The sequence below is a fragment of the Cryptomeria japonica genome, chromosome 5 (genome assembly GCF_030272615.1).
Source record: "Cryptomeria japonica chromosome 5, Sugi_1.0, whole genome shotgun sequence".
In the NCBI taxonomy this organism is placed as follows: domain Eukaryota; kingdom Viridiplantae; phylum Streptophyta; class Pinopsida; order Cupressales; family Cupressaceae; genus Cryptomeria; species Cryptomeria japonica.
In genome coordinates, this window is record NC_081409.1 from 917,102,212 (window position 1) to 917,126,539 (window position 24,328).

Here is a 24,328-nt window from a genome sequence, read left to right on the forward strand (position 1 = left end):
CATTTTCTAACTCTGTTAATCAGAGTTCTACTCCACTTAAATTTCCTCTATTTTTTTTTAATCTGTTCTGTTCAATGAATCAGCCTATGGAGGAGTTCGGAGTTACCTAACACATTTTATTTTTCCAATAAAATAAGAGCCTTATTTTTTCCTCTACTCCTTTTAATGAATCAGATACGTATTTTTGTTATTAAATATATTGGATTGAAATAGAAAAGTAAGATTTTTTTTCCAACCAATATCTCCCCTTGCTTGTAGTCTGAGTTTGGGCCAAAACTCAACTTGCCAAGCCTGCACTGTCTGAGTCTTGTAACTATGGTTGTGTTGACGTGTATTTTATACACAATCATACACAGAATAAAATACCTAAAGGCATCTTATCCTCTCTTGAGAAAATAGTCTCTAACTGCTGAAGATTCGCGTAAAGGATCAGTTAGGTAGACTCCAAGGTTCTTTTAGTGGGGTCTCCACGTGTGGACAAGCTCCAGTGGTATGATGTGATTTGCTGGGATCACAAGGGGACTTACATGTGATGATTGAACTTCCGATCTGCTTTGCTGGACACAGGCTCTTACTAACTTAGATTTGAAAAAATGAAAAAGGATAAGGGCGAAGAGAGGATCTAATCCTAATACTAAGAATGTAGGAGCAATGACTTGATTTTTTGATGAAACTCTAACTAGATCTTGTTTTGACATCAATGGAACATCTACACAAGACTAGTGCGATCTTCTAAGGGAGCTTTATGATGTTCAAATCATCACCGCAGGCATAGATACCATCCAAGTTGATGCATATCAATGAAGAGGCAACAAATTGAAATTGAGCTTAGGCTGAATGATTCCAGTTGACTACGCAAGGCAAGTCTACAATCAACAAACTGCTAGTAGTATGGATATACGAATTCCACCATCAATCAATCACATTTCCTCCATTCATCTAATCATCTACCATCTAAGATTGAAGACTCAACAAGAAACCATGCAAATTGCAAGAAACAACACACTTCACCATTACTTCAATGAAAATGGAGTTTGTTTACAATCAATGGCAACAATTTCTTGCCTTGTCCTCCTATTCTACTCTAATTGCTATTCTATTTCTATCTTCTAACTATTCCAACTATCTTCTAACTCTCTAGCTATTGCTAATTAGCCTTTACAAATGAAATGCCTGGGCTTATATAGTGCCCACAATACAATTTGATGGCTTAGATCAATTCAAGATCAATGGCCAAGATTTTACAATGAAAACCCTAATTAGGGTTTGTTACAACCATTACATAACATTTAATGCTTGACCAATGATAAAATTGTATTGCTTGGACACATGTCCCTTCTAGAAAAATCGACCAATGGATAGTCGGGGTAGGTACATCGGAGTTTGTGCCACCTTCCATGAGTTAAGTACATTGAATCTGGACATGCTGAGGTGGACCACACTGACTGGAGGAGCGATGACTAGGATGCCACCTCATCTGACACTTGTAGCTTGCTAGATATTCAATTTGGATGTCGTTGAGAGGCTATCTTTAATTAACTCTTGTCCTAACTCCTTTTGTCCTTGATTTGCAAGATGATGATGTACTTCGCCTCGGAACGCTGGATTGAGAGAGGTCGCCCCTGTCCTGGCTTGATCGTCCCGGCGAAGACCGTCCTTGATCCGGCTTGATTTTCCTTGATGAGATCTCCATTTGATGCCTACACAACATTTCAAAATTAGTACCATGATTTTGCAACAAATAGCATAGATTAAATTAATTTTTAGGAAACTTCATAATAAATCCTTGAGTTATTATTTCCTAAAAAAAAACAATTGGGCTAATACAATTCAAAATTCAAAATTCAAGCTTAAGGCAATGACGATCAAAATTCGAAATTAAAACAAGAGATCTTGCCATACCTCACTTAAGAGCTTAACTCTAAAATGCAAAATGAGGAAAATCGCCTAGGCAAAATTTGAAATTAGATGACTTTGACGTGATCTTCAATGTCCTTGGCAAGTTTGCCTAACTTGAAACTCGAACTCCTTTGATAATGCTTGTACCTTCTCCTTGAAATTCGCTCCTCCCCTTGAATGATCTTGGCGCCTTCCTTTGCTTGAAATGACTCTAACACACAACTCGCACTTCTCCTTCCAAGATTGCATGTAAGATGGTGAAATGATAATGTGAAAATAATGATTTTCACTTCTCCTTTATAAGCGCTCTCACCACAATTACCATATAGGCCGACTTTGAAAAAATTAAGCAATTAAAACGATTTTTACATCAATAACAAGGCCGACCTCATAACCTTAGCGCTCCTTTTGTTTTTTTATTAATTAATAATTAATTATTAAATGCCTTTATTATTTAAATTAATAAATTTCGATTTTTATAAAGGCAAAAATAATTAATAAATATCAAGCGCAAATTTTAAATGCCATTTTTAATTAAATTTGCAATCCATCGATTTTAGCATTTAAAATAAATTTAAAGAAATGTGTTTGAGCGCCAAACTTTTGAAAATGAAATAATACGTACCTCATCGCCCTGGTCCTTGACTGAGGGACAGGAGCGATCCATGATTTAGTCGTGATTTTTGCATTTTTTACGTTCAACTCCTGGATCTTCACGTTCAATATCGATCATTTTAATGGGTCCTCCGAATTAGATCATCTTGCATGCGTTCATGGGTGCCTTTTGGATGTTTATCGCCCTAGTCCCTTGGAGAGGGATAGGAGCGATGTGAGTCTTTTAGCCTGACTAGCAACGTTTGGACGTTCAAAACTCTTGCATATTATCTTCAAAGAACGCCTTGGACCTTGTATAACCTTGTGAAGTCTTAACTTAGTTTGAACTTGAAGCAAAATAAAGAGTCCAAAGCAAATCGCCCTGGTCCCTTGGAGAGGGACAGGAGCGATATGGTCCATATGTTCAACTTGGTGATTATTTTACGTTTGAAATCTTCGTATACCATCTTCAAAAGGCACCATGGACCTTCTAAGACCCTACAAAATCTTGTTCTTACGTAAAACTTGCATGAAGTGGCCAATATATCCAACATCGCCCTGGTCCCTTCCTGAGGGACAGGAGCGATCTAGGTCTTAGAGTGCAAATCTCTCCATTATAACGACCTTCGAGTGCCTGTGCTTGATGAAGACGCCGTGAAATGTCCTTTGCCACCTTGTCTTGACTTGGATCGGCTTCAAACTTGAGTGAAAAGCAATATATTCACTATATCGCCCTGGTCCCTTGGAGAGGGACAGGAGCGATCCTCCTTTTGTGGCTCTTATTTCACTTTGTCAGGTTCTAAATTTATATTCAACGGACTCGTCATACTCCACTCCATTCGTCCATGCCTTAACATTGCTTGTAACCTAGCCAGAAAATCATTTATACCAAAAATCGCTCTGGTCCCTTCCTGAGGGACAGGAGCGAATTTGACCCTCTAGGCAAAAACTTCATCATTTCATTGTTTTTGATCAAGTCTGGATGCTCTATCATGCTCATTTCGTCCTTCACCATGCCTTTGATGTCTCGATTCGTCCAAACAAGGTCAGGAATGGCTCAACTAAGCATTTTCGCTCTGGACCCTTGGTGAGGGACACGAGCGATTCGCCTTGGTCCCTTGGAGAGGGACAGGAGCGCTTTTCGCTTTGGACCCTTGGAGAAGGACACGAGCGAAATTTGACTTTTCGCACTCTCTATCAGGATAATTTTTATGGAATATAACATTTAAGTATAAGAAAGACTTATACTTTAAGTTATATTCCATATATACTTTCAGGATGTTTGAGAGTGGTTTCAGACCTCCAGGAGTTATATTGCAAAATCTAGTTTTTGGAGGTTTTTTTTTTTAGTTTCCAGACTTAGTCAAATTTCAGGATCAGGACATTCCAGACTTAGCCAAATTTCAGGATCAAGACCTCACTCAAGCCGGACTTGCTATCCATGTGATCCCCTGGGCGACGTTCAAAATGCAAAGGCCAACTAACAAAACCCTAGAAGACCAAAAACAAACCCTAAAAAGCAAAAAAAACATGGGTCCCCATTTGCAATGGGGCGATGTGTGAAAACGTCACAACAGGTTGGGAGGGTACTTGATGTACATCCTAAGTGTGCTTAATGCTGATGGCATGTGTACTCCATAGAGTAAGTCACATGTTCGAATCTAGAGAGTGGTAGGGCATTGTTGAGCAATAAATAGGGTAAATGCAGTGTATATGATTTATGGTCTGAGTGTGCTTGATGGTGAAGGCATGTATACTTCATAGAGGAAGTTACATGTTTGAATCTAGAGAGTGGTAGGATTATAGATATACACCTCGTTGAGCAAGAAATAAGGTCAGTGTAAAACCAAAACCCAGAAGTTGGGTCTCATACAGAAATTTGATGTCTTGGTTGGGAGTAACCTAAAAGCAACCTTCTTTCTTTTACTGCTATTATACTAGTTGTCAATACAAAATCTGACCATTTACACAAATAATTCTTGTGCATATGTTCCAATTATGGCTAGCTTATTAAGACTTGTTCTTCCATTAGGTTTGCGTTTTCACCATTGGGGAGGACTACTAGTGTATTATTGACTTATATATATCCCTTAATGGTGGTGTCCTCCACTTTGATGAATTTGCTATTCAAATATCTGTATGGTTATTGTTCAAAATTCTAGTAACATGGCAAGGCATGTCTTTTTTTGGATGCAGAGTTTCCAACTTAATGAAGGAAATGCTATTTTCCTAGACGAATTTGTCATTAGCCTTGTCACAAGTAACTTTATAATTTCTTCAACCAAATAGCAATGATAGACATCTCCCAGGAATTTGCCACAAATCATATAAATTGTATAAACTCTGATCGATATTTTAATTGTATTGCAGTCAGCACATTGGAACTAGTCTAGCTAGTAATCACCTTAACAGATAACACCATAACAGATAACACCATCATTGTAGCTTCTTGATTTTCAAATTGATCATCACCTTATTGCATATACATTGTTTTACTTTTAACTGCTTGGAGGATATGTAAAGCCATATGGTATGGCTGAGAATCTAAATGTTTTTCTCAATTTGCAATTTCTTATTCTTAAACCTATTTCTTGCTCATTTATTAAGTGAACAAAAGGGGTTCTTGGATCTTGGAAAACTATATATTTCTATATCCATGAACAACCTTTATAATAAATAATATTTTTTGCATACTGCAACATGCTACACAGATTTCAATTTGATGATAAGTGGTCTTGTATCCATCTTAACACTCTCCTGGATTGTTATGATTTTATAACCATGGTTTTGAACATAGCATAAAATTTCTCAATGAGAATTTTGGTGTCCATGTAAACTCTAGTCCCTCTATGAACATAGTCGTAGCATCTATGGAAAGATGCATCATCTTTTTGAGTGCAATCTGTTAATAAAAAACTACCCACATTGAAATACTTGAGAATGCAGTTTATAATGAAATGGATGCTGGGCACTATGAGGATGAAAAGGCCGCTAGGAAATAAGAGGATCCTCGGTTCAAGGAGAATATCCCAGCAATTCAGACCACCCTATTAAATCTGCTGCGTTACATATGCAGGGTTTCTAGTAGACTTCACTTCTTTTTCTTGCCGGTAGGCGAGTATCCTATTTCTCTGCCAAATTGCACACAATTCAATCTTATGGCTATTGGCACCCATAGTTTATTTCCAAGGTGAAGGAATGGTGTGGTTTTTGGCCCTCCAAGGTCATGAATAACAGACACAGGTTGATGTGGCAGTTGGATTTGTGTACAGGTCATCTTGGATCTTGTAAGAAACACACTGCCGGGAATTATTTGTTTATAGCTCTACTGGATATTGTCACTAATAGAGTTGTTTTGCTGTTTTGGCATAAAGGTATTGGGGCAATTTATAAGGGTTTTGTTTTCATGGTTTTTATGTTTATAATTTAGTAAGTTCACGAACTGAATGTAGTTTTCATTGGGAGGCTTTTATAGTATTGCCTATTTACTTGCTCTGTATAACATACATTATATTACCTTTAATTTTAGGCTTTCTAACATCACTTATTTGAAATTATGGACTCATGGCCAGAAGTATTGGACTTCTTGCTGTATTTTTTTTCAAGTTTTGAAGATGAAAGAGTAAAAGTTCACAATTTTCTATTAAATAATGAATTATCAATTGTGAAAAGCATTTCTTAGGTCTGATTGTCAATGTTACATGCCCTCACAATTCAATCTTATGGCTATTGGCACCCATAGTTTATTTCCAAGGTGAAGGAATGGTGTGGTTTTTGGCCCTCCAAGGTCATGAATAACAGACACAGGTTGATGTGGCAGTTGGATTTGTGTACAGGTCATCTTGGATCTTGTAAGAAACACACTGCCGGGAATTATTTGTTTATAGCTCTACTGGATATTGTCACTAATAGAGTTGTTTTGCTGTTTTGGCATAAAGGTATTGGGGCAATTTATAAGGGTTTTGTTTTCATGGTTTTTATGTTTATAATTTAGTAAGTTCACGAACTGAATGTAGTTTTCATTGGGAGGCTTTTATAGTATTGCCTATTTACTTGCTCTGTATAACATACATTATATTACCTTTAATTTTAGGCTTTCTAACATCACTTATTTGAAATTATGGACTCATGGCCAGAAGTATTGGACTTCTTGCTGTATTTTTTTTCAAGTTTTGAAGATGAAAGAGTAAAAGTTCACAATTTTCTATTAAATAATGAATTATCAATTGTGAAAAGCATTTCTTAGGTCTGATTGTCAATGTTACATGCCCTCACAATTCAGTCAGTGAGCCTCGGCATTTGGCAGGAATTTCATCCCAAGATTTTCCAGTCATGTTTATAAGCCCTTACTGGGAGATGTTCAGCATTATTACATTAATGAGATAAGTTTATGTTGTCCTTTTGATTATTTAACATGTACTCTATATATATTAGCATTCATGAATGACTAACTGAGCCTCCCCATTGAGCTGTATAGCCACAGAGAGGGTTTCTTTACCCAACTTTAGTTGTGATTTTATTTGTAGGGCACATGATTTATAAAATCTGATTGGCTGTTGAGGGGAAGGGATGTAGACAATATTTTTTGTGATTGTATGTCTTCCTAATTTAACTTATGATAATTTTTGGTAGCTTGTATTGTGCTGGGCCCATGGATGCCTCTTTTATGTGAAGGTTTGATGTTTAGGGTTCTTCACCCCTCATTAAAGTGTAGAACTGTAATTTCAAATCTGATCTCATGTTGTTATTGCCCACCTGCATCTAATGTTTCAAACTATTTATAGGGCTGAGTTATTTAAGAAATAATCCTGCATTGTTTGACAAAAATCTTGACAGGTAACAGAATCAGATGCGGTGGATGTTATAGAGGCAGTTTTGAAAGGATCATCAACAGACATGACTACCCGAGCAATGACCTTAACATCCTTGTTGAAGTTATCATCTCGTTTCCCACCTTGCTCAGAGTGAGTAATTATTTTTAGTACCCTCATTTGATGTCTCGTGTTGATAGAATTTTAAAAGATTGAGTCAATTTCAATTAACTTATTGTATGGACAAAACAACATAAATGAGTGAACGATAACAAAAAATAAAATTAAAATGACATATCATTCATGGTGATATTCAATTTTTTGTTTAAGTTTTATTCATCGTTAAGAATGGTTTCGATGATATCTGATATTGCTTCATGATTTGTAATCTTCTTTATCACTAATCCAAATGTTGACGATAACATCTGAGTTTATTTTAAATGGATTCTTTCCTTTGAGATTTTTGTTTTTTTGTGAGGTTGCAGAGCTTACTTTCTTCACTTACACAGTCTGACAGTAATTGTATTTGAGGATTCTTTGTGGGAAATTATTTGTGAGATACCGATATATGCACCTGTGGATTAGCTTCTGTAGTTTTTTTTTTGTTGTATATTCCATTTCTCTTGGGAAGCATTTACTTCGAAGGAGCCATGGTCTGTTCTTGAGTATACAGGTGTGGATATTGCCACATGTTTTCAACGTCCATTTGGGTGTATGCCTTTCTCCAAACATGCATTAACATTCAAATTTTTTGAATTATTATGTATGTATTTCATGAAGATGATTATATAATGATTTGAATGAAATAAATCAGTATCAAAACATTTCCAAATAAGCCTTGAAATTTAATACTACATGGTTAAAGGAACTAAACCTGAATCTATGCATATTAATATATGTACGCATGTATATGTGTTCTTGCATACACATGGAGTGAAGGAAACCCAAAGGTGTTAAGCAATTACTTCACTATACCTGAATAAAAAATACTTCGTGCCAGTGTTACTGTTTGGTACCTTCCTTTCTGTCCTCTAGGTCCATCAATGTGGTCTCTCCAAATATAGATATCAGTCAAGCTCTGGCTTATTTATTTGATGTTTAATTAGATGAAATTCAAGAAAGTCATCTAATTCAACAGCTCAATAGTTAATAAAATCTTCTTGTGAGATTTCTTAGCTTGGTTCTCCACTGCTGCCTTATATTTTATCGACTCCACCTTTTAGTGTTCCCATTTTGCCCATTTTTATCTTGAGCATTTCCTATAGGTCGAAGATGGTTGTCTTTGCTGTCCTCACTATCTCCAATATCATTGGTCACTTGGCTTGAGGTTTCCCCAGTCCAAAGGAGGGCGTGTTTTCATCAACTACCAATTGAGATAGATAACCATGTTCCTTGTCTCGATCAGATCTATTGTCTTTGTTTCCTCTAAGAGGTTGGGATTGAACAACATTTTATTTTCAAATGCCTCATTTATGATGAGATTTGAGGGAGTTATTATTGCTTCTATTGAGAATCAAGTAACAATCTCTCTAATACACTACTATACTTTTCTTTTGGATGTTAGGACTTAGGAGTGATCTTAGAGGGAGTACCACTCCTAGCCCTTAGCATTCCTTGATGGGATTATGATATCTTGTATTGCCCCTTCATAGTGATCAATGATGGCACTAGTGATTTCACCATTCCTAGTCTAGACAGTGTTATTTGATGTTCTTTAGTTTTCCTTTGCAATTGCTCTTTGCTCTTCATGATTCTTGTATCCTTTTCTTAGCTACTTGTACCTATTTTTTGACCGCTTGTTTTTGTGGTCACATGTTGTTTTGTATCTTTTATCTTTGTTCTTCCCTTGTGGGACTTTTAACTTTGTATTTTATAGTGTTGCTCTTTGAGCCCCATTGAGCTAATTTTAGTCATCCATGGACAATTTCTGTCTTTCTTTCTTTTGGTTTCCCTCTAAATAGTCAATAAATGATTCTTCTTGTTTCCCTTTAGAAGAGGACATACCACATACTTCTTTGTTTCATTCAATAATGTTGTATTTTTGTTTCCCTCTGAATAACCAATGCTCCATTATGCCTTTCTACCTCAATCATGTTGATATTGGCCGTTTGCTGTAGAGATTTAGTGTCTTCATGGTCTCTAGGTTCACACCATTTGCATAGTAATCATGTTGGGCTTTCGTTTTTATATCTGTTTCTTGCAAATTGTCTCCATTCATCACATTTTCAACATTTTACAATGGACATCCTTTAGAATCATATTGTATTCGAATTTGGCCTCCCCATCTTTGGTTTTGGTACTTGCTTGGAGATGTATTATTATTATTTTGCAGCTTTGATGGAGTGTTGGGTGGAGTAGACTACTCTCCTTGTGTGAAGAGCACTTGCTTGGACCTACTCAGGTTGTATGGGGCACTCTTTGATTAAATGACCCATGACAAATATCACAGAGCATTTTTCTGGGACCTTCTCACCTTTACCTTTTGTGTACCAAATTTATTTGCTTTCTTTACCGATTTCCTTATTTTTTCCATTAGTTCCTTCATCATTCGCATCATATCCTTTCTCAATCTTTTGTATTGTTCCAGATTTATCGTTGCTGCAATTATCTAAACTCTCGTCTTCCTCTATTTTTCTCTTACCACTAGAGGAGATTTTGTCTTCACTCTCTCTGTCCATTGCTTGATTATAGGTTTTCTGTATAGGACGAGGGTGGTACTACCTTCACTTTTTTCCTTAATGAAGGAAGCTGGTTCTTTTTAAATTTTACTACGAGTTCCTTGATCCTATAATTATCAGCTCTGACATTTCTTTGTGTTATGATTTTTTGCTACATTTTCATTATTGTCGTGGAGTAGCTTGAACTCCTTAAAAAGATTTATTCAAACCTTATTAGGTAGTTGTGGAAGTTGGTTCAATCTTTGTGTATCGATCAATGGCTATACCCTTAAGGTGGATGAAAAGGATTGTATCTAGTACAACATATCATCTTGGCTAGTTGTTGCCCAAATTGTTTCATAGGTTTTGCAATACCTCACTAGATCTTTTGATTTGGTACTTGTGAATTTGGGCAATTTTTGCCACTCAATACTAGGGCTTGATTGCGAAGTCGCCATCTTTTTCTTATGATGCAACCGTAGTGCTTGGAACTTGCTCACCAGAGAGTTTTGACTCAAGTGTTATGGTGCTTCTCTTGTACTCTCAGCCATGTGAGAATCCTCAACTGTTGAGACATGGACCAGCTAGGACTCAAATCTAGGACCTTCCATACGCTGCTGGAGTGCTCTACCACTGAGCTACTGGCCCCTCTTGGACCAGTCCATTGTCGGTCCGGGTGTGGCTTATTTCCATCACCAACACCCCCCCTTAAGCCACACCTCTCGTGTGCTTGGGGCTCCTAGCCTGGACCTGGCTCTGATACCATGTTGAGACATGGACCAGCTAGGACTCGAACCTAGGACCTTCCATACGCTGCTGGAGTGCTCTACCACTGATCTACTGGCCCCTCTTGGACCAGTCCATTGTCGGTCCGGGTGTGGCTTATTTCCAACACCAACATCAACCCATTCTAATTTAGTGTTCCACACACTTGTATTGCCTTCAGGTTCTTTTCTATACACCCTTGGCCTAAGAGTTTTTGGCTCGGTCCCTTAATTACCAATTCTTCTTAAATCAACAACTCTTTGATGCCTCAAAGGTTACTCATACGATTTTGTTAATGAATCATTAGATCCTATCTCTCACTCTTCCTCATTTGAGGGTGGTTCTAGTGACTTTTAACACTTGGTCGGATAGATAAACCATGTTTCATTTTGTAGTGGTAGGTGTCTTGCTATCTCTTCCCACTCTGCTCTTGTATGCTTCTTTGTAATGGAATGTTTTTTATTTTTCAATATGAATTTGACTGTCTTGCACTTTGACTTCAGCTACTTTCTTGGGATAGACCTCAACTTGAACTTGTATGGTTGGGGTTTTTTCATCTATTTCTCATTGTCTTCTTTGTTCTATTTACTCCAATCTTAAAGATCTCTTGACTCCGTTGTGGTCTCTTCTTGCCTTTATTGGGGTATGATGACTTCATCTGGTAGTGGTAGGTGCGTTGCTATCTCCTCTAACTCTTTTTTACCTGTTAGCAAGAAATTTGGGCAACATAGACCGAATTTCTGAGCTCCAAGTACTTTCTGAATGTTGTAGTTTATACCCCGGACTCAGTCATACAAAGGGAACAGGGATTATATTTTAACAGAAGACTAACTATTTAACAGAGCATAAAGAATACCACATAACATTTTGTATATAGAACTCCAATATATTTGTATTAATTATATCAATTCAATATATTTACACATCCTTATATCTCCATATGCATCATACATTTTCCTCTACACTCTTCTATATTTATCTATCTTTATATCATACATTCTTGTCATATGCATTCATATATATATATATATATATATATATATTCTCCCATTGTCATTTACATCTTTCTCTATTCTTATATCTTGAGGATGGGACATGACCCATCTATCCTATCCCTATCCTAGATGGTATCTTTTGAATCTCACCCTCCGTGAACTTGTCCTCAAGTCAATGTTGCAGTGTTGGAAGAATATCCTTATATATTTCTTTCGAACTGCAAAAATTATTGTCCCACCGAGTTTTGGCTAATTGAAGTTGTTGAATCTGTATTTGGATTTGCAAAAGCAATATTTTTGCCTCCAGAAGTGTGGTGGGTATTTGAATTTTCTGTGCAAGCTGTTGAGCTTCTTGAAGGATGTTTACTCCCTGTGGTGAATATGCTTTAACTTCACGGAATAAACAGAGAATTCAATTATGCACAGAACATAAATAAAATGACAGTAACATAGGCAGAATGATATAACTTTATTGCTCAGTAATGGATAGTACAATCACATCAGAAAAATCTGTTCATCATAACTCCTGTTCCCAAATACATTGCCAGAATATATACCACTTGGTCAATTGGCGGAGTTGCCAACTGCCGGAACTCCCAACTACCTACGGGAACTAATTGCCCATTACATGCCAAATTAACATAACCATGTTTTATTTAGTGACAACATAATTGCCGTCTACAAAGGACTCTAGAAATGTGGGCCAACCTCAGGCTTACCACTTCCTAAGTTGATGAAAGTGGTGTCAGGTTTTATCTCTTTGATCTTGTAGTTGTTGAAACTGCCCTTATAATGCTTCCATTTCCACCTGGGATTGGCCATCCAAATCTTGTAGGGTGCCATAGGCCATGGCTCTTTGAAGGATTTGAATTTCCAACTGATCCATTTGTGCCTTAATTGGGGCTGTCACATTCAGCCATTGTAGACAAAATTGATATGGACTATTTAAGTCCCATTTATTATTCTTCATGGTACTGATCTATGACTCCAAGGCAGAGTGTGCAGTAGCACATTCTTTTTTTTCTGCGTCCATCCTTACTTTGTGTAACTCTGCAGTAAGCTATTGTCTAATTGTTTTCTTCTGTAGTGTTGCATCCTTAACTACCCCATCAATCAAAGTTCTTAACTGTACCGCTTGTTTGTTCTTTTATATGACCTAGTGAGGGTCCTGCAACAGAACCAATGTTAGCCAGAAATCTAGGGAACACAGTATGAAGCTCTGAGCCCCAAGTACTTTCTGAGTGTTGTAGTTTATACCCCGAGCTCTCATACGAAGGGAATAGGGATTAGATCCGGATAGAAGACTATCTATTTAACAGATCATAAATAATACCACATAACATATCATATATAGATCTCCAATGTGTTTTTATTAATTATATCAATTCAATATATTTACACATCCTTATATCTCCTTATACATCATATATCTTCCTCTATACTCTTCTATATTTAACTATCTTTATATCATACATTCTTGTCACATACATTCATACATATCTCGTATATAATCCTTGTCTATCATTTAAATCTTCTTCTATTCTTATATCTAGAGGATGGGCATGACCCATCTATCTTAGCTCTATCCTAGTTGGTATCTTTTGAACCTCATGCTCCGTGGACTCCTTGTGGCAAGATGCAGTAGGATTTGCTTGACTATATTTAAACTGTTCTACTTTCCTGCTAACACTACCCTTGTATGCCTCTCTGTAAAGGAAAGGTTTTTTGTCGTTTTGAACTGTTAACTTCTTCTTAGGGTGGGCTCCAACTTTGTCTTCAAATGAGAAACAATGTAGGACAGTGAAGGAGGCAATGGAGTTTGTAGATAGTAATCCTTGAAAAGGGGTCATGGATGAGATGACAACACTTAAAAAAAAAATAACACACTAAACTTGGTGAAGCTTCCTAAGGATAGGAAACTTGTTGGCTGCAAATGGGTTTTCAAGAAGTGCAGTTTACAGGGTAGGGTTGAGAAGTACAAAGCAAGGTTAGTGGCTGATAGGGAATTGATTTTGGTGAGATCTTCTCTCATGTTGCAAATAGGGCATCCATTAAATTCTTGTTATTTGTTGTTGTGTATGACCTTGAGGTAGAACAAATGGTTGTGACTTTTTTTTTGCATTGGGATTTAGAGATGGGTAAGAGAAATTTGGCTTGCATGTTGAAAAAGTCTCTTTATGCTCTGAAACAGTCCCCAAAGATGTGGTATTTGAAGTTTGACACTTATTTCATGAAGTTGGGGTATGCTAGAGCAAAGTCCGATTATTTATATTTTGTTCAATGTTCTGTGAGGACGTGTCATTGGAGCTTTTCTCTTGTTCCTTGAGAGGGGGTGTTGCTTTGGGGGATGGGGATATCTGGGGACCTGTCTCCAAAGGTTTTCTTGTTTCCAAAGAGGGTGGTTTTTTCAAGGATGGGGATGAAACATTGCCAATCTGTCCCCTTTTTTCCTGAAGATTTGGGGGCATCTTGACGTTTCATGCAGGTTGACACTTTTTAAACATGAGAAAAACAACCTGCTTTTTTAATATCAAAGAAGTCTAAAATCACCACAATAAGAGTATTGCACAATGATTCCCACAACAACAATTTCTTAATGATCTTGGTTCTTCACATGCTTTCTACAACAACAGTTACTGTTCTTTTTTGGGCAACTGGATATGAATTTCTACACCCACATCAGCAATATGATATTATGCTTTGCCTTTCATACAATGACAACCACAATAACTTAGCTACTGTGCTACTGCTGGACCTTGGGATGCTGCAAAAATACAGCAGAATTATCCTTCTATTTGGTCAGGTGGATTTCAGCAACAACAGTCTAATATGATGCTTCTTTCCATCTCATTAAATGGGCATGAGCATTACAGGATTGTTGCTGGGCCTTCATTTGCTGAAATAAGGCTCTTGATTCCTCTGCTATATCAGCTTTGCGATGTTCTGCTGTCAGATTTGAATTTTAAAACAGTTTCACTTTTTTTTCCTTGTGAAGTGTAACATATTGCAATACAAGCTTTTAAAGAATTTGGTGAGGATTTACCATCAACAGCTATTAGTATCATCACATGGAAGGATAGAATAAGTAGATCCAGATCGTCTACAGAAATATTCACCAGTTAAAAACGTCATCTAATAGAAACAGCAAATAATGGTGCATGCAAAACTATTTTCTAGTTGGTACTTGAATTTTCAGCTCACTTATAATGAACATCAATTTTCAGCTGCTATGATCATTGATATTCAAATGTTATACTTAGATTTATGATTTAACAATGGGCAATGTTTAATTAATATAGCCTCTAACTTATTGGTATCATTGATCAATTATTGTACCATGTTCACAATTCTATATTTTCTATTTAATTTTGTACATTTTAGCTTTTGCATAAATTATGGTACATATATGCATACATGTATACAGTCGTACCTTTTCCATCCCCAAAGTTTTGGAAAAAATTGCTCTCCCTGCCTCTTAGTCCTAGAAACTTGCAGAAACATTAGTTTACTTCAAACATGATGGTGGTTATTTTATTGTTATCTGTTTATTTGTCAATATGTTCTTCAATAACAGTAAGGATATGATCAGGGCTATGAAATCTTAGCTTTCAGTATGGATTTGGGGGAGGCTAAGATCATCTTGGGGATGGAGATCAAGAGAGAGTGAATGAAAAACTCTCGATTATCCAAAAGAAGTTTTTTAACTCAATGTTGTAGTGGTAGAGGATTTAGGATTGCAAATTAGTTAGAGTTCTCATTCCTGTGGGAACTAAGCTCTCTGACAATCAGTGCCCTTTGACACTAGGCCAAATAGAGGACATGAGCCACATCTTCTATGTGAATGCAGTAGTAGCCTAATGAATGCTATCATTTGCATGAGACTAGACTTTATCCAAGCAATGGGAGTCTTGAACCTTTTTATGGCTGATCTAGCAAAAGGAGCATTTAACTGTAAGCAAGAGGGTCTTCAAGTATCTGAGAGACACATTAGAGTGTTTGATTTGCTACTAGGGAGGACAAACTTCGGGTAGGATTTTGGATATCTAGGCATTTATTGGTTCTCATTGACCAAGAGATGTGGATAGTAGATCACTAGTGGATGCGCATTTACCTTGGTGGTGCAATTAGTTAGATTCACAAATGGTAAGCCATGATTGCTCTTTCAACTATAGAGGTAGAGGATATGGCAACAACTCATTGCTGTAAGGAGGCAATTTGGCTTCAGAGATTCTGATCAGACGTCGGGTTGAAGTTGGATACAGTGGAAATCAAGTGTGATAGTCATAATGCCATTAACTTGGCAGAGAACCCAACTTTTCACAATGTCATTCTGTTTGTCACATGGTAGAGGATACAAGGGTGGTGGTAGAGAAGGTGGACACATCAGTCAATGTTGCTGATGCATTAATGAAACTTGTGAGCATAGAGCGGTTTAGATGGTGTAACCGTAGGATATTTATGGGGATCTTTTCTCTTTGTAGCTAGTGTATTTTGGTTAGGTTTGACCCCTTATACAATGTATACAATAAGTGGGAGAATGTTGGGAAGGTGTTTTACAGCTTGCATACAAATATTTGATATTGTGTAAAGTTGTGGTCCATGTCAAAATGGGGGATCCCTTCTTTTTAACCTAAAACTGACATACTTGTTTGTGTCCTTGTGCACAGATTTCTTTGTCCCCTTATAACTATGGAACTGTGCATTGCTAGCAGCTTGCAAAGCTGGGAGCTGTCATTTTTTAAATTTGGCTGATATTCTTATGTATTTCTGTAGACACCTGGAGGTTCTCAGCTGTTACAATTATTGTTTCTATGGATGTTATTCTTAATTGGTTGGGTTTGTGAGGTATTGGCTAGCTGATATGTCAGATGGAATATGGGTACTTAAGCCCTTACAATTGTTATTTGTTATTTCGCTGATTCATTTGTTTTAAATTTTAAATAATTATTGGATGGGCACTGCTTGCTTTTGATACCATAGAAAATAAGTTGCTGTGCTCGAGCAATAATTATTAGCAGTCACTTATCTTTAATTTGCATATAATAATGAGATAATGATTTACTGAGTTTTTATGATGGACTTCTCATGATCATCTTTTTCAAATTGAAGCTATTTCTCAATGGTAATGAAAATGATATCAATTGGTGGGCATTGATGCAGCGTTATGTAAAGCCATGAGAGAAGTCTCTGCATTTCTATATTGATATCTATCTCACATGAGAGAGACTACACACAATTTCTGACTTGTTTTATTTCTCCTTCTGAAGGCGGATCAAAGGTTTGATAATTCAACATAAGGGAAACTTTGCTCTCGAGTTGCAACAGAGATCCATTGAATTCAGCTCAATTCTTCACAAGCATGAAAATATTAAGTATGTTGTCAACTTCTTGTTCTATATATATTTTTATCCTTCGTTTTCTTGTTAAAAAATTTCAGTACCAATGGCATTGCATATTTTAATCACTGAAGATAGAAACCATTACGGCACAGGTCTGCTTTGGTGGAACGAATGCCAGTTTTGGATGAATCAGCATATGCTGGAAAGAAAGCTGACACTGCAGGTGCAGTTCTTACTACAGAGAGTAGTGCTAAAGTTTTATCTCCAGGAACTCCTACAAACCTTGCAAATGGAGTAAGCAAGCCACCAACAAATGCTCTTATGGACTTGCTTGATTTAAGTGTGGAAGATACTCCATCTCCAACTGTGTCTTCTGGTGACATTCTTCAAGATCTATTAGGAATTGGTTCTTCTCCAGCTCCAGCATTACCTGGTACCTTCACATTTTTACATTTGCTTTGTGTGGATATGAAAAGACTTGTAATTTCCTTTTGGCCAAATATGTCTGATTCTTTATTACCTATCAAAGTGTATTTGCTTGTTTGGAAGATTGTTTGGATGTGATACCCTTTGAATTTGCAAACTATGTGACATGTTGGCATATCTATCTGGTGAGATTTTGTCGTTAATAATCTTTATCTCTGATACTCAAAGACATTGAAGGCTCAACCATGCACTTGCTAATATTTTCTGGTTTTGTAAATGATTAATATCATTTCGAGTTACAGCACAAATAACCTATACTTCCGTCCTTAATCGATCCTTCTGAATAAACATTTTTTGGGGAATATGTTTTAGATACCCTGTTATAGAATCCATTGTGTGTTGTGGTTACTTTTCCTGAACTAAAATGTCTCTGTTTCTGTTAGCTTTTTACAGATTTATCATTGTTAGTGAATGAGATATATTAGTTAATTTTTATCCTGTTCCTGTCACAGTTTTTCTTAGAAGTTGTACCCCTTGGCTTGTTGTCTAACCTATTTTACAAGTATGAGGAGTCATTTTCCCTCTTCAATAGTTATATCTTCAATACTTAGCAATTATTTAGATTAATAAATTTTTCTCTGTTTTTATATTCCAGTTCTGTACATTGTATTATTATCTTAAGTGGGAAAGTTTGTTTTCGATTTGTAGGTTTAGGCAATGCTTCAGTTGGAAATGCAGATGTTCTTTTGGATCTCCTGTCTATTGGGACACCTCCTGCTCCTGTGCAATCAACTTCTACAGCATCGACCTTGGCATCATCCACTCAAGCACAAGCAGCACCAGTTACTATTGTAGACCCATTATCACAATTGGCATCTTTAGCATCTTCTGTTTCTCCATCACACGAGCAAAGAGTGACATCATCTGTTAGTGACAACAGATCCACAGGTTTAGCAGTAAATGGAATTCATGGAGTTACAAAGACATCTTTGCCACCTTCTTCTACAGTTGATTTATTAGGAGATTTAAGTCCTGTGGCAGCTCCAGCAGTATCTGGTATGGATGAAAGTTGTAAACCTTCAAATATTTATACTTTTCATAATGATATTTGTATGGCTGTTGTATAGTTTATTACTGAAATTCATTAAGATAACATTTTTTAATTTATAGTTTTAATATAATGAATTTCTGCAGGAGACAGTGTTCCAACATATCCATCAATAGTGGCATTCCAGAGCAAATCCTTGAAGGTCACTTTTGATTTTACAAAGCAGCAGGGCAAACCCCAACTTACATTAGTGCAAGCCAGTTTCACAAATTTGACCTCCAATACATTTACAGATTTCATTTTCCAGGCAGCTGTGCCAAAGGCAAGACTCACTGTATTTGTTCTGAAATTTAGTCCTTATTCTGGTTGCTTTTTGATAAAGATTGATATTGGAAATTAATAAATTATCCAATTCAACAAGAAACTTCTAGATGCCAGCTTTCATCTCATAATAATCTATGATTAATTTTTGAATTTTATATAACATTTCAGTTATTCTGTTGGAGGTGGCAGTAGCTACACAGATGGTCAAACTTATAGTTTGTAAATAACTGTCTGGACAGGAGTCCACAATGAAATAATATCGTTAACAGCTTGTGTCATAGTCAGTAGGTTGGCTGCTGGGACATTATCTGTCGTTGGGATCTTATCAACTTGGTTTGCTTTTGCTTTAGCCTTCTTGAGATCCCTCCTTTGTAATCCATTTAAAGGCAACATACTGTTCTGAATTTTCTCCTTTAATACCTGGGTTCCTACTGCAGGGCCAAAAGTCTGTTGAGAAATGTGTCACATCGACTGTTTCTGCTCTATATTTTGCTTTTGTCATGTCATATTAGGATATTTCATGTTTTTGAGTTTGGGTGTAAACCTACACACTGCTGTGGGAAAGAATATTTCAAATATATTTCATGTTTTTGCTTTTTTAAATCTTGGAATCCTGTTGTGATGGTGCTAACTTTAGGTATTACATTTGATATCTTTAACATTTAAAGGCATCATCCTGTTCTGAATTTTCTCTTCTTTATTACCTGGGTTCCTACTGCAGGGCCAAAAGTCTGTTGAGAAATGTGTCATGTTGACTATTTCTGTTCTATATTTTACTTTTGTCGTGTCATATAGGATATTTCATGTTTTTGAGTTTGGGTGTAAACCTATACTTCTGTTTGGTAGAATATTTTAAATATATTTCATGTTTTTGCTTTGTATATTTTGGAATCCTGTTGCAATGGTGGTAATTTTAGGCATCGTTTTTGATTTCACTTAAACAATATAGTTTAATTTAAAATATAGAGTTATTTCTTTGTATAATTTATCACCTCCACAAGATAGTGATATTAGTTGATTGCTAGTAGCATCAATGGGTAATAAGCTATCATTTTCGATGCAACACCATTTTGGCTTTTTCAAAAGTTCACCAAAATAGACATCAGTACGTATCTTATTTACTTCTTTATTTTTCACAGTTTATGCAACTCCATTTGGATCCAGCAAGTAGCAACATCCTTTCACCTGGTGTTAATGGAAAAATCGTGCAAGGTCTGAGTGTCAATAACAGTCAGCATGGCCAGGTAACAAAGAAAGTGCATATTAACATGCACAGATTGGCTTGTAAGCTAAATCATTATATTGTCTAGATTCAGTTTTCAGCTGGAATTATTCTTTTGTAAATTGTTGGTTGCTGTTATTGATTAGTTCAATGTCACTTCTTAAAGTAGTATTTAGGGACTAGAGTACGATGTATAAAGATTTGTGTCAAAAGTGTTTAGCTTGAATTTCAATAATGTTGTTTTGTGTAAACTTCAAATTCAGGGATGTTAAAGTCTCATGTATTTCTTTCACTGCTATAACAGAAATCTCTTGCAATGAGAGTACGGATCGCCTACAAAGTGAGTGGCCAAGATGTTGTTGAACAAGGGCAGGTCAACAATTTTCCTGCAGGTTTATAGTAACTATATTTTTGTGTTCTGGGATTTTTTGAGTTAACTGTTGTTTATGTTGATTTGGAGGCAAACTGGTGAAAGTGGCGACATTTAGTTGATCACTGCTTTCCGGAGCATATAGCAAATATTCTTTGTACATTAGAGTTAGGTATGAAGATGTCAGTTGGAAGATCCAATTCAACTAATGGATTGAAAGGTTTATTTAATGTTTTTGAAATAATATCCAGCAGATTGCTTTTTAGGCTGGGAAAAGGTTTCTCAAATGTCTTGGTGCACATCATAAACTCAATACTAGATGTTGTAAACTAGAGCAGTTTTCTTGAAGCATTTAAGCTTTAGAGGATTACTGGCATCTTCAAGACAATTGCCCACTGTATTAATTTTGTTATAGATCTACAGAGGACTCTTGGAATTTTTCAGTTTTTGCCATACAAAGCATCGGCAAATCTCCTATAATTTGTGCCTTTCAAAGTTCATTTTAAAGTACAAATGTTGTGCAGAAATAACTCCACGATTGTCAGAATATTATCGATTCCCTTGTATCAGTTCTTGGTATATGTAAAAAGTTAAAAATACATAAAGCATTTTTTTCAGTCAAACAGGAAATTTGAATTTTCTTGTGCATGGCATCTTAACAGTTGTCAAATGTATAAAATTTACGTATGTTGACTTATAATGGATTTTAAACAATAATCAATTAAATGCTTTGGACTTAAATATAAGATTATTCATGAAGATGGAAGAAGAAGAAGACGACAATTTTAACGTCCATGAGGCTAAGGATAGCCTATGGGACAGCCTGTCCAATCAAAACCGACTTCTGCAGATCAGTTCTTTGCCTATGCAAGTTGATGAAAAGATAGATTAGGTTGCTGATTTAATTAAAATAAAGCACATGGCACTTGTGCCCCTCTTGTAACTAGAAAGCTGATGCACGCGAATTAATAAATTAGAATTGATGTTCCTGCCTATATAACTACCATTACCCTTCAGTTGCATATGTTTGCTACACAAGCATGGGTAATATCATCTTGAAAATTGTCAATTATGAGACTTTTAATATCATCTTTAGGTAGCTCTCTGACTTATCGTCTGATTGAAGTTTTATAGTTTTAGAATGGAAGAACCTGTATCATCAGTATTCTTGCCTAACAATGAATGTAGTTTGAAGTTATATTCAAATTATTAAATTATTAGATGTCTGCTAAATTGCTAATTTGTGTGCTTTTATCACATTCAACTTGATCAATGGACATGTCACGTTCAACTATCAGAACTAAAACGGACTTCTATTTCAAGAACGTCTGCACAATATATGACCAAATCTTAGCCGTAAAAATTCTGTATGTATTATTTGGCATATGATTCATTTACATTAGATATAAATTCCTTTGCATCGTAATGAGGGGCATGACCTTTTCGTAAATATAGACCTGAGTTCGTAAACTGTAAATACATTATATTGCCATGTTCTAGCATTTTGCAATAGGGGTTTCACTTAGTAAATTATGATATAGCATCTATGTTTGAAAGCTATTAAAGAATGTTTAGTCACAAATCATTTGGTTAGAAAACTTCACATAGTAAAAAAATCGAAGAAGAAAGGTATAAACATCAAGACAAATGAACTACAAAACGATTATAGTAGCTACTTTTAATATCAAAATTGTTAGCAACACAATATCAATAACTTCAAATTTTTAAACCTAGTATTAATGACCTTTTTAAAGTGTCATTAAATTGGTTCTTTTGTAAGTGTATATGTATGATTTTCCGTCATTTGATTATGTAGAAAATGGTTTAATCAGACTTTATGATTTTCTTAACAATACCGCAACCACTAAATAATAGACCATTTTCTCATATATCTACAAATTTGTTCAAATATGATTTTCCGTCATTTGATTATGTAGAAAATGGTTTAATCAGACTTTATGATATTCTTAACAATACCGCAACCACTAAATAATAGACCATTTTCTCATATATCTACAAATTTGTCCAATATCTCTTTAGCTACATATTTATGTAAAACCAACGCAATATAAATTAGTGATATTAAATAGGGCTTATGGACTATGCTAGTTGGTCTTAGTTTTTTCTTTGAAACATTCTCACATAAAGTTCCATATCATTTTTTAAGGCTCGTAAAAGTTACAATTCTATTGAATTGATGTTTTGTTGTCCTTGGTTTAATCATAGGTTTGTCCTCTTATCTAGTTTGAGTGATCCCTAGGCCTTCGTGTTGTGTTATCCCTTAGAATTATTGGTTGTAATAAAAAAACTTTGAAATAAAAAATCAAAAATAGAATGAAATTGTTCACAAGATTTGATTTAAAGTTTTAATCAAACCTTTAAATCCTAATGTTTCTAGGAAAGTTTTAATATAAAGATTTCATGTAATATATTTGTAATGTATTAAAAAAAAATTTGCACTCATATAAACTTTTAACTTTGGTTTGAAGAACTTTGAAAGCACGTGTTTAGAAACTCTATTGGAATTTTGAACTTGATCATTCTTCAACTTTGAGATCAGTTGTACTTTAAGGTGTTCATATTTAAAGAGGTGAAAACTTTGCTGTCTTAAAGGTAATTTTTTTAATTGGTAGAACATGACTTGTTATTAATTTGATGAAACTTGAAGGCTTTATTAGGGTATTGAGTTCAAAAATTGTTTTTCCTTTGAATAATATTTAGCATTTTCATTTTTTATGTTCATTTATGAGATAGTGAATCTACTACAAATTTTTTCAAAGGTTTTCTTCTATCGTTACAAGGTTCTTGCATTAATTTACAAAAAAAACCATCAAAGAGAATTCATATGAAATTTATGAAGCTTTCTAGATATTTTATTTTACCAAGTTAATCTTTAATGGGTGAAAGAATCTTTACATAAGGTTCATAAGTAAAGTTAATTCATGAAGGATTTTACTACCCAATTATGTGTAAGCTTGTGTTGGAAAGGGAGATTGAAATTAATAGTATATAATTGCATGCTTTTGAAAATATGACCACGGGGAATATGTCCATGCTTGTAAAATATAATAGTACATAAAATGTAGAGGGGTTACTTGTGCTTACAAACACATAATTGCAAGGGTATGTATGATTTTAATAGACATTAAAGTTTGGTACAAGAAGGAAAAACATATGAATGTCTAATGTGTTTGAATTCAAAGATAAATAAAGCTACAAGTGTAGGAGCGATAAGGGCTTGTTTTGTTTTAGAAAATTTTATGAGAAGGAAAGCTTATTTGGGAGAATTTATATTGAATTATGATTTCTTAACATTTAAGAGGCTTTGTAAACACTTGTGTGGGTAAAAATGCATTGCCAAATTATCTTCATATACATTGTATATCTAAGGGATGTGTCAGAGTATGTTTTTGTCCATGAATATATTCATAATTTTCTTAAGGAAGGGGATTGACACAGAATGTTTGGTTCTCTTTAATCCTTGCTCATTATGTAAGGCCTCTCCATGGACTCCTTAGAATAAACACTAATTTTTTATCCAAATTGAGATGACCACAATATAAGATTACTATTGAGTGATTTATTCAACCCCACAAACCCATCAATCACATGCAAGAAAGACACTTGTCACAAATTGAGATCGTTTTCTCAACAACTTGATAATTGTATTGATGCAAAAAATAGTATGAATTAAAATGAAAGATGAATCCCTATATAAAAGACAATGCGACCTTAGATCTAAACCTTAGAGGAAGATTAAATTAGCTACTTCCAAGTGTCCACATCATATGAAATGAGACAACATGATCTATTATTAGTCCAATCTAACAAAAGAAGTATTCCCAAATTTAGCTTAAGTAAAAAAAGTAATTAGGGAC

General features: G+C 35.4%; 1 protein-coding gene across 1 annotated transcript in view; it reads left to right on the forward strand.

The window, feature by feature from the left end:
- The window catches only part of LOC131066239 (AP-1 complex subunit gamma-2), a 152,426-nt gene extending 131,533 nt beyond the window's left edge, over positions 1–20,893 (forward strand). Inside the window, exons 12-18 of the mRNA XM_058000947.2 lie at positions 7,330–7,457; positions 16,989–17,093; positions 17,213–17,493; positions 18,195–18,542; positions 18,681–18,856; positions 19,998–20,102; positions 20,385–20,893. Of these exons, the coding sequence (XP_057856930.2) occupies positions 7,330–7,457; positions 16,989–17,093; positions 17,213–17,493; positions 18,195–18,542; positions 18,681–18,856; positions 19,998–20,102; positions 20,385–20,480 (1,239 nt within the window). The 3' untranslated portion in view covers positions 20,481–20,893. The remainder of the gene's footprint in view (positions 1–7,329; positions 7,458–16,988; positions 17,094–17,212; positions 17,494–18,194; positions 18,543–18,680; positions 18,857–19,997; positions 20,103–20,384) is intronic.
- Positions 20,894–24,328: the final 3,435 nt, after the last annotated feature.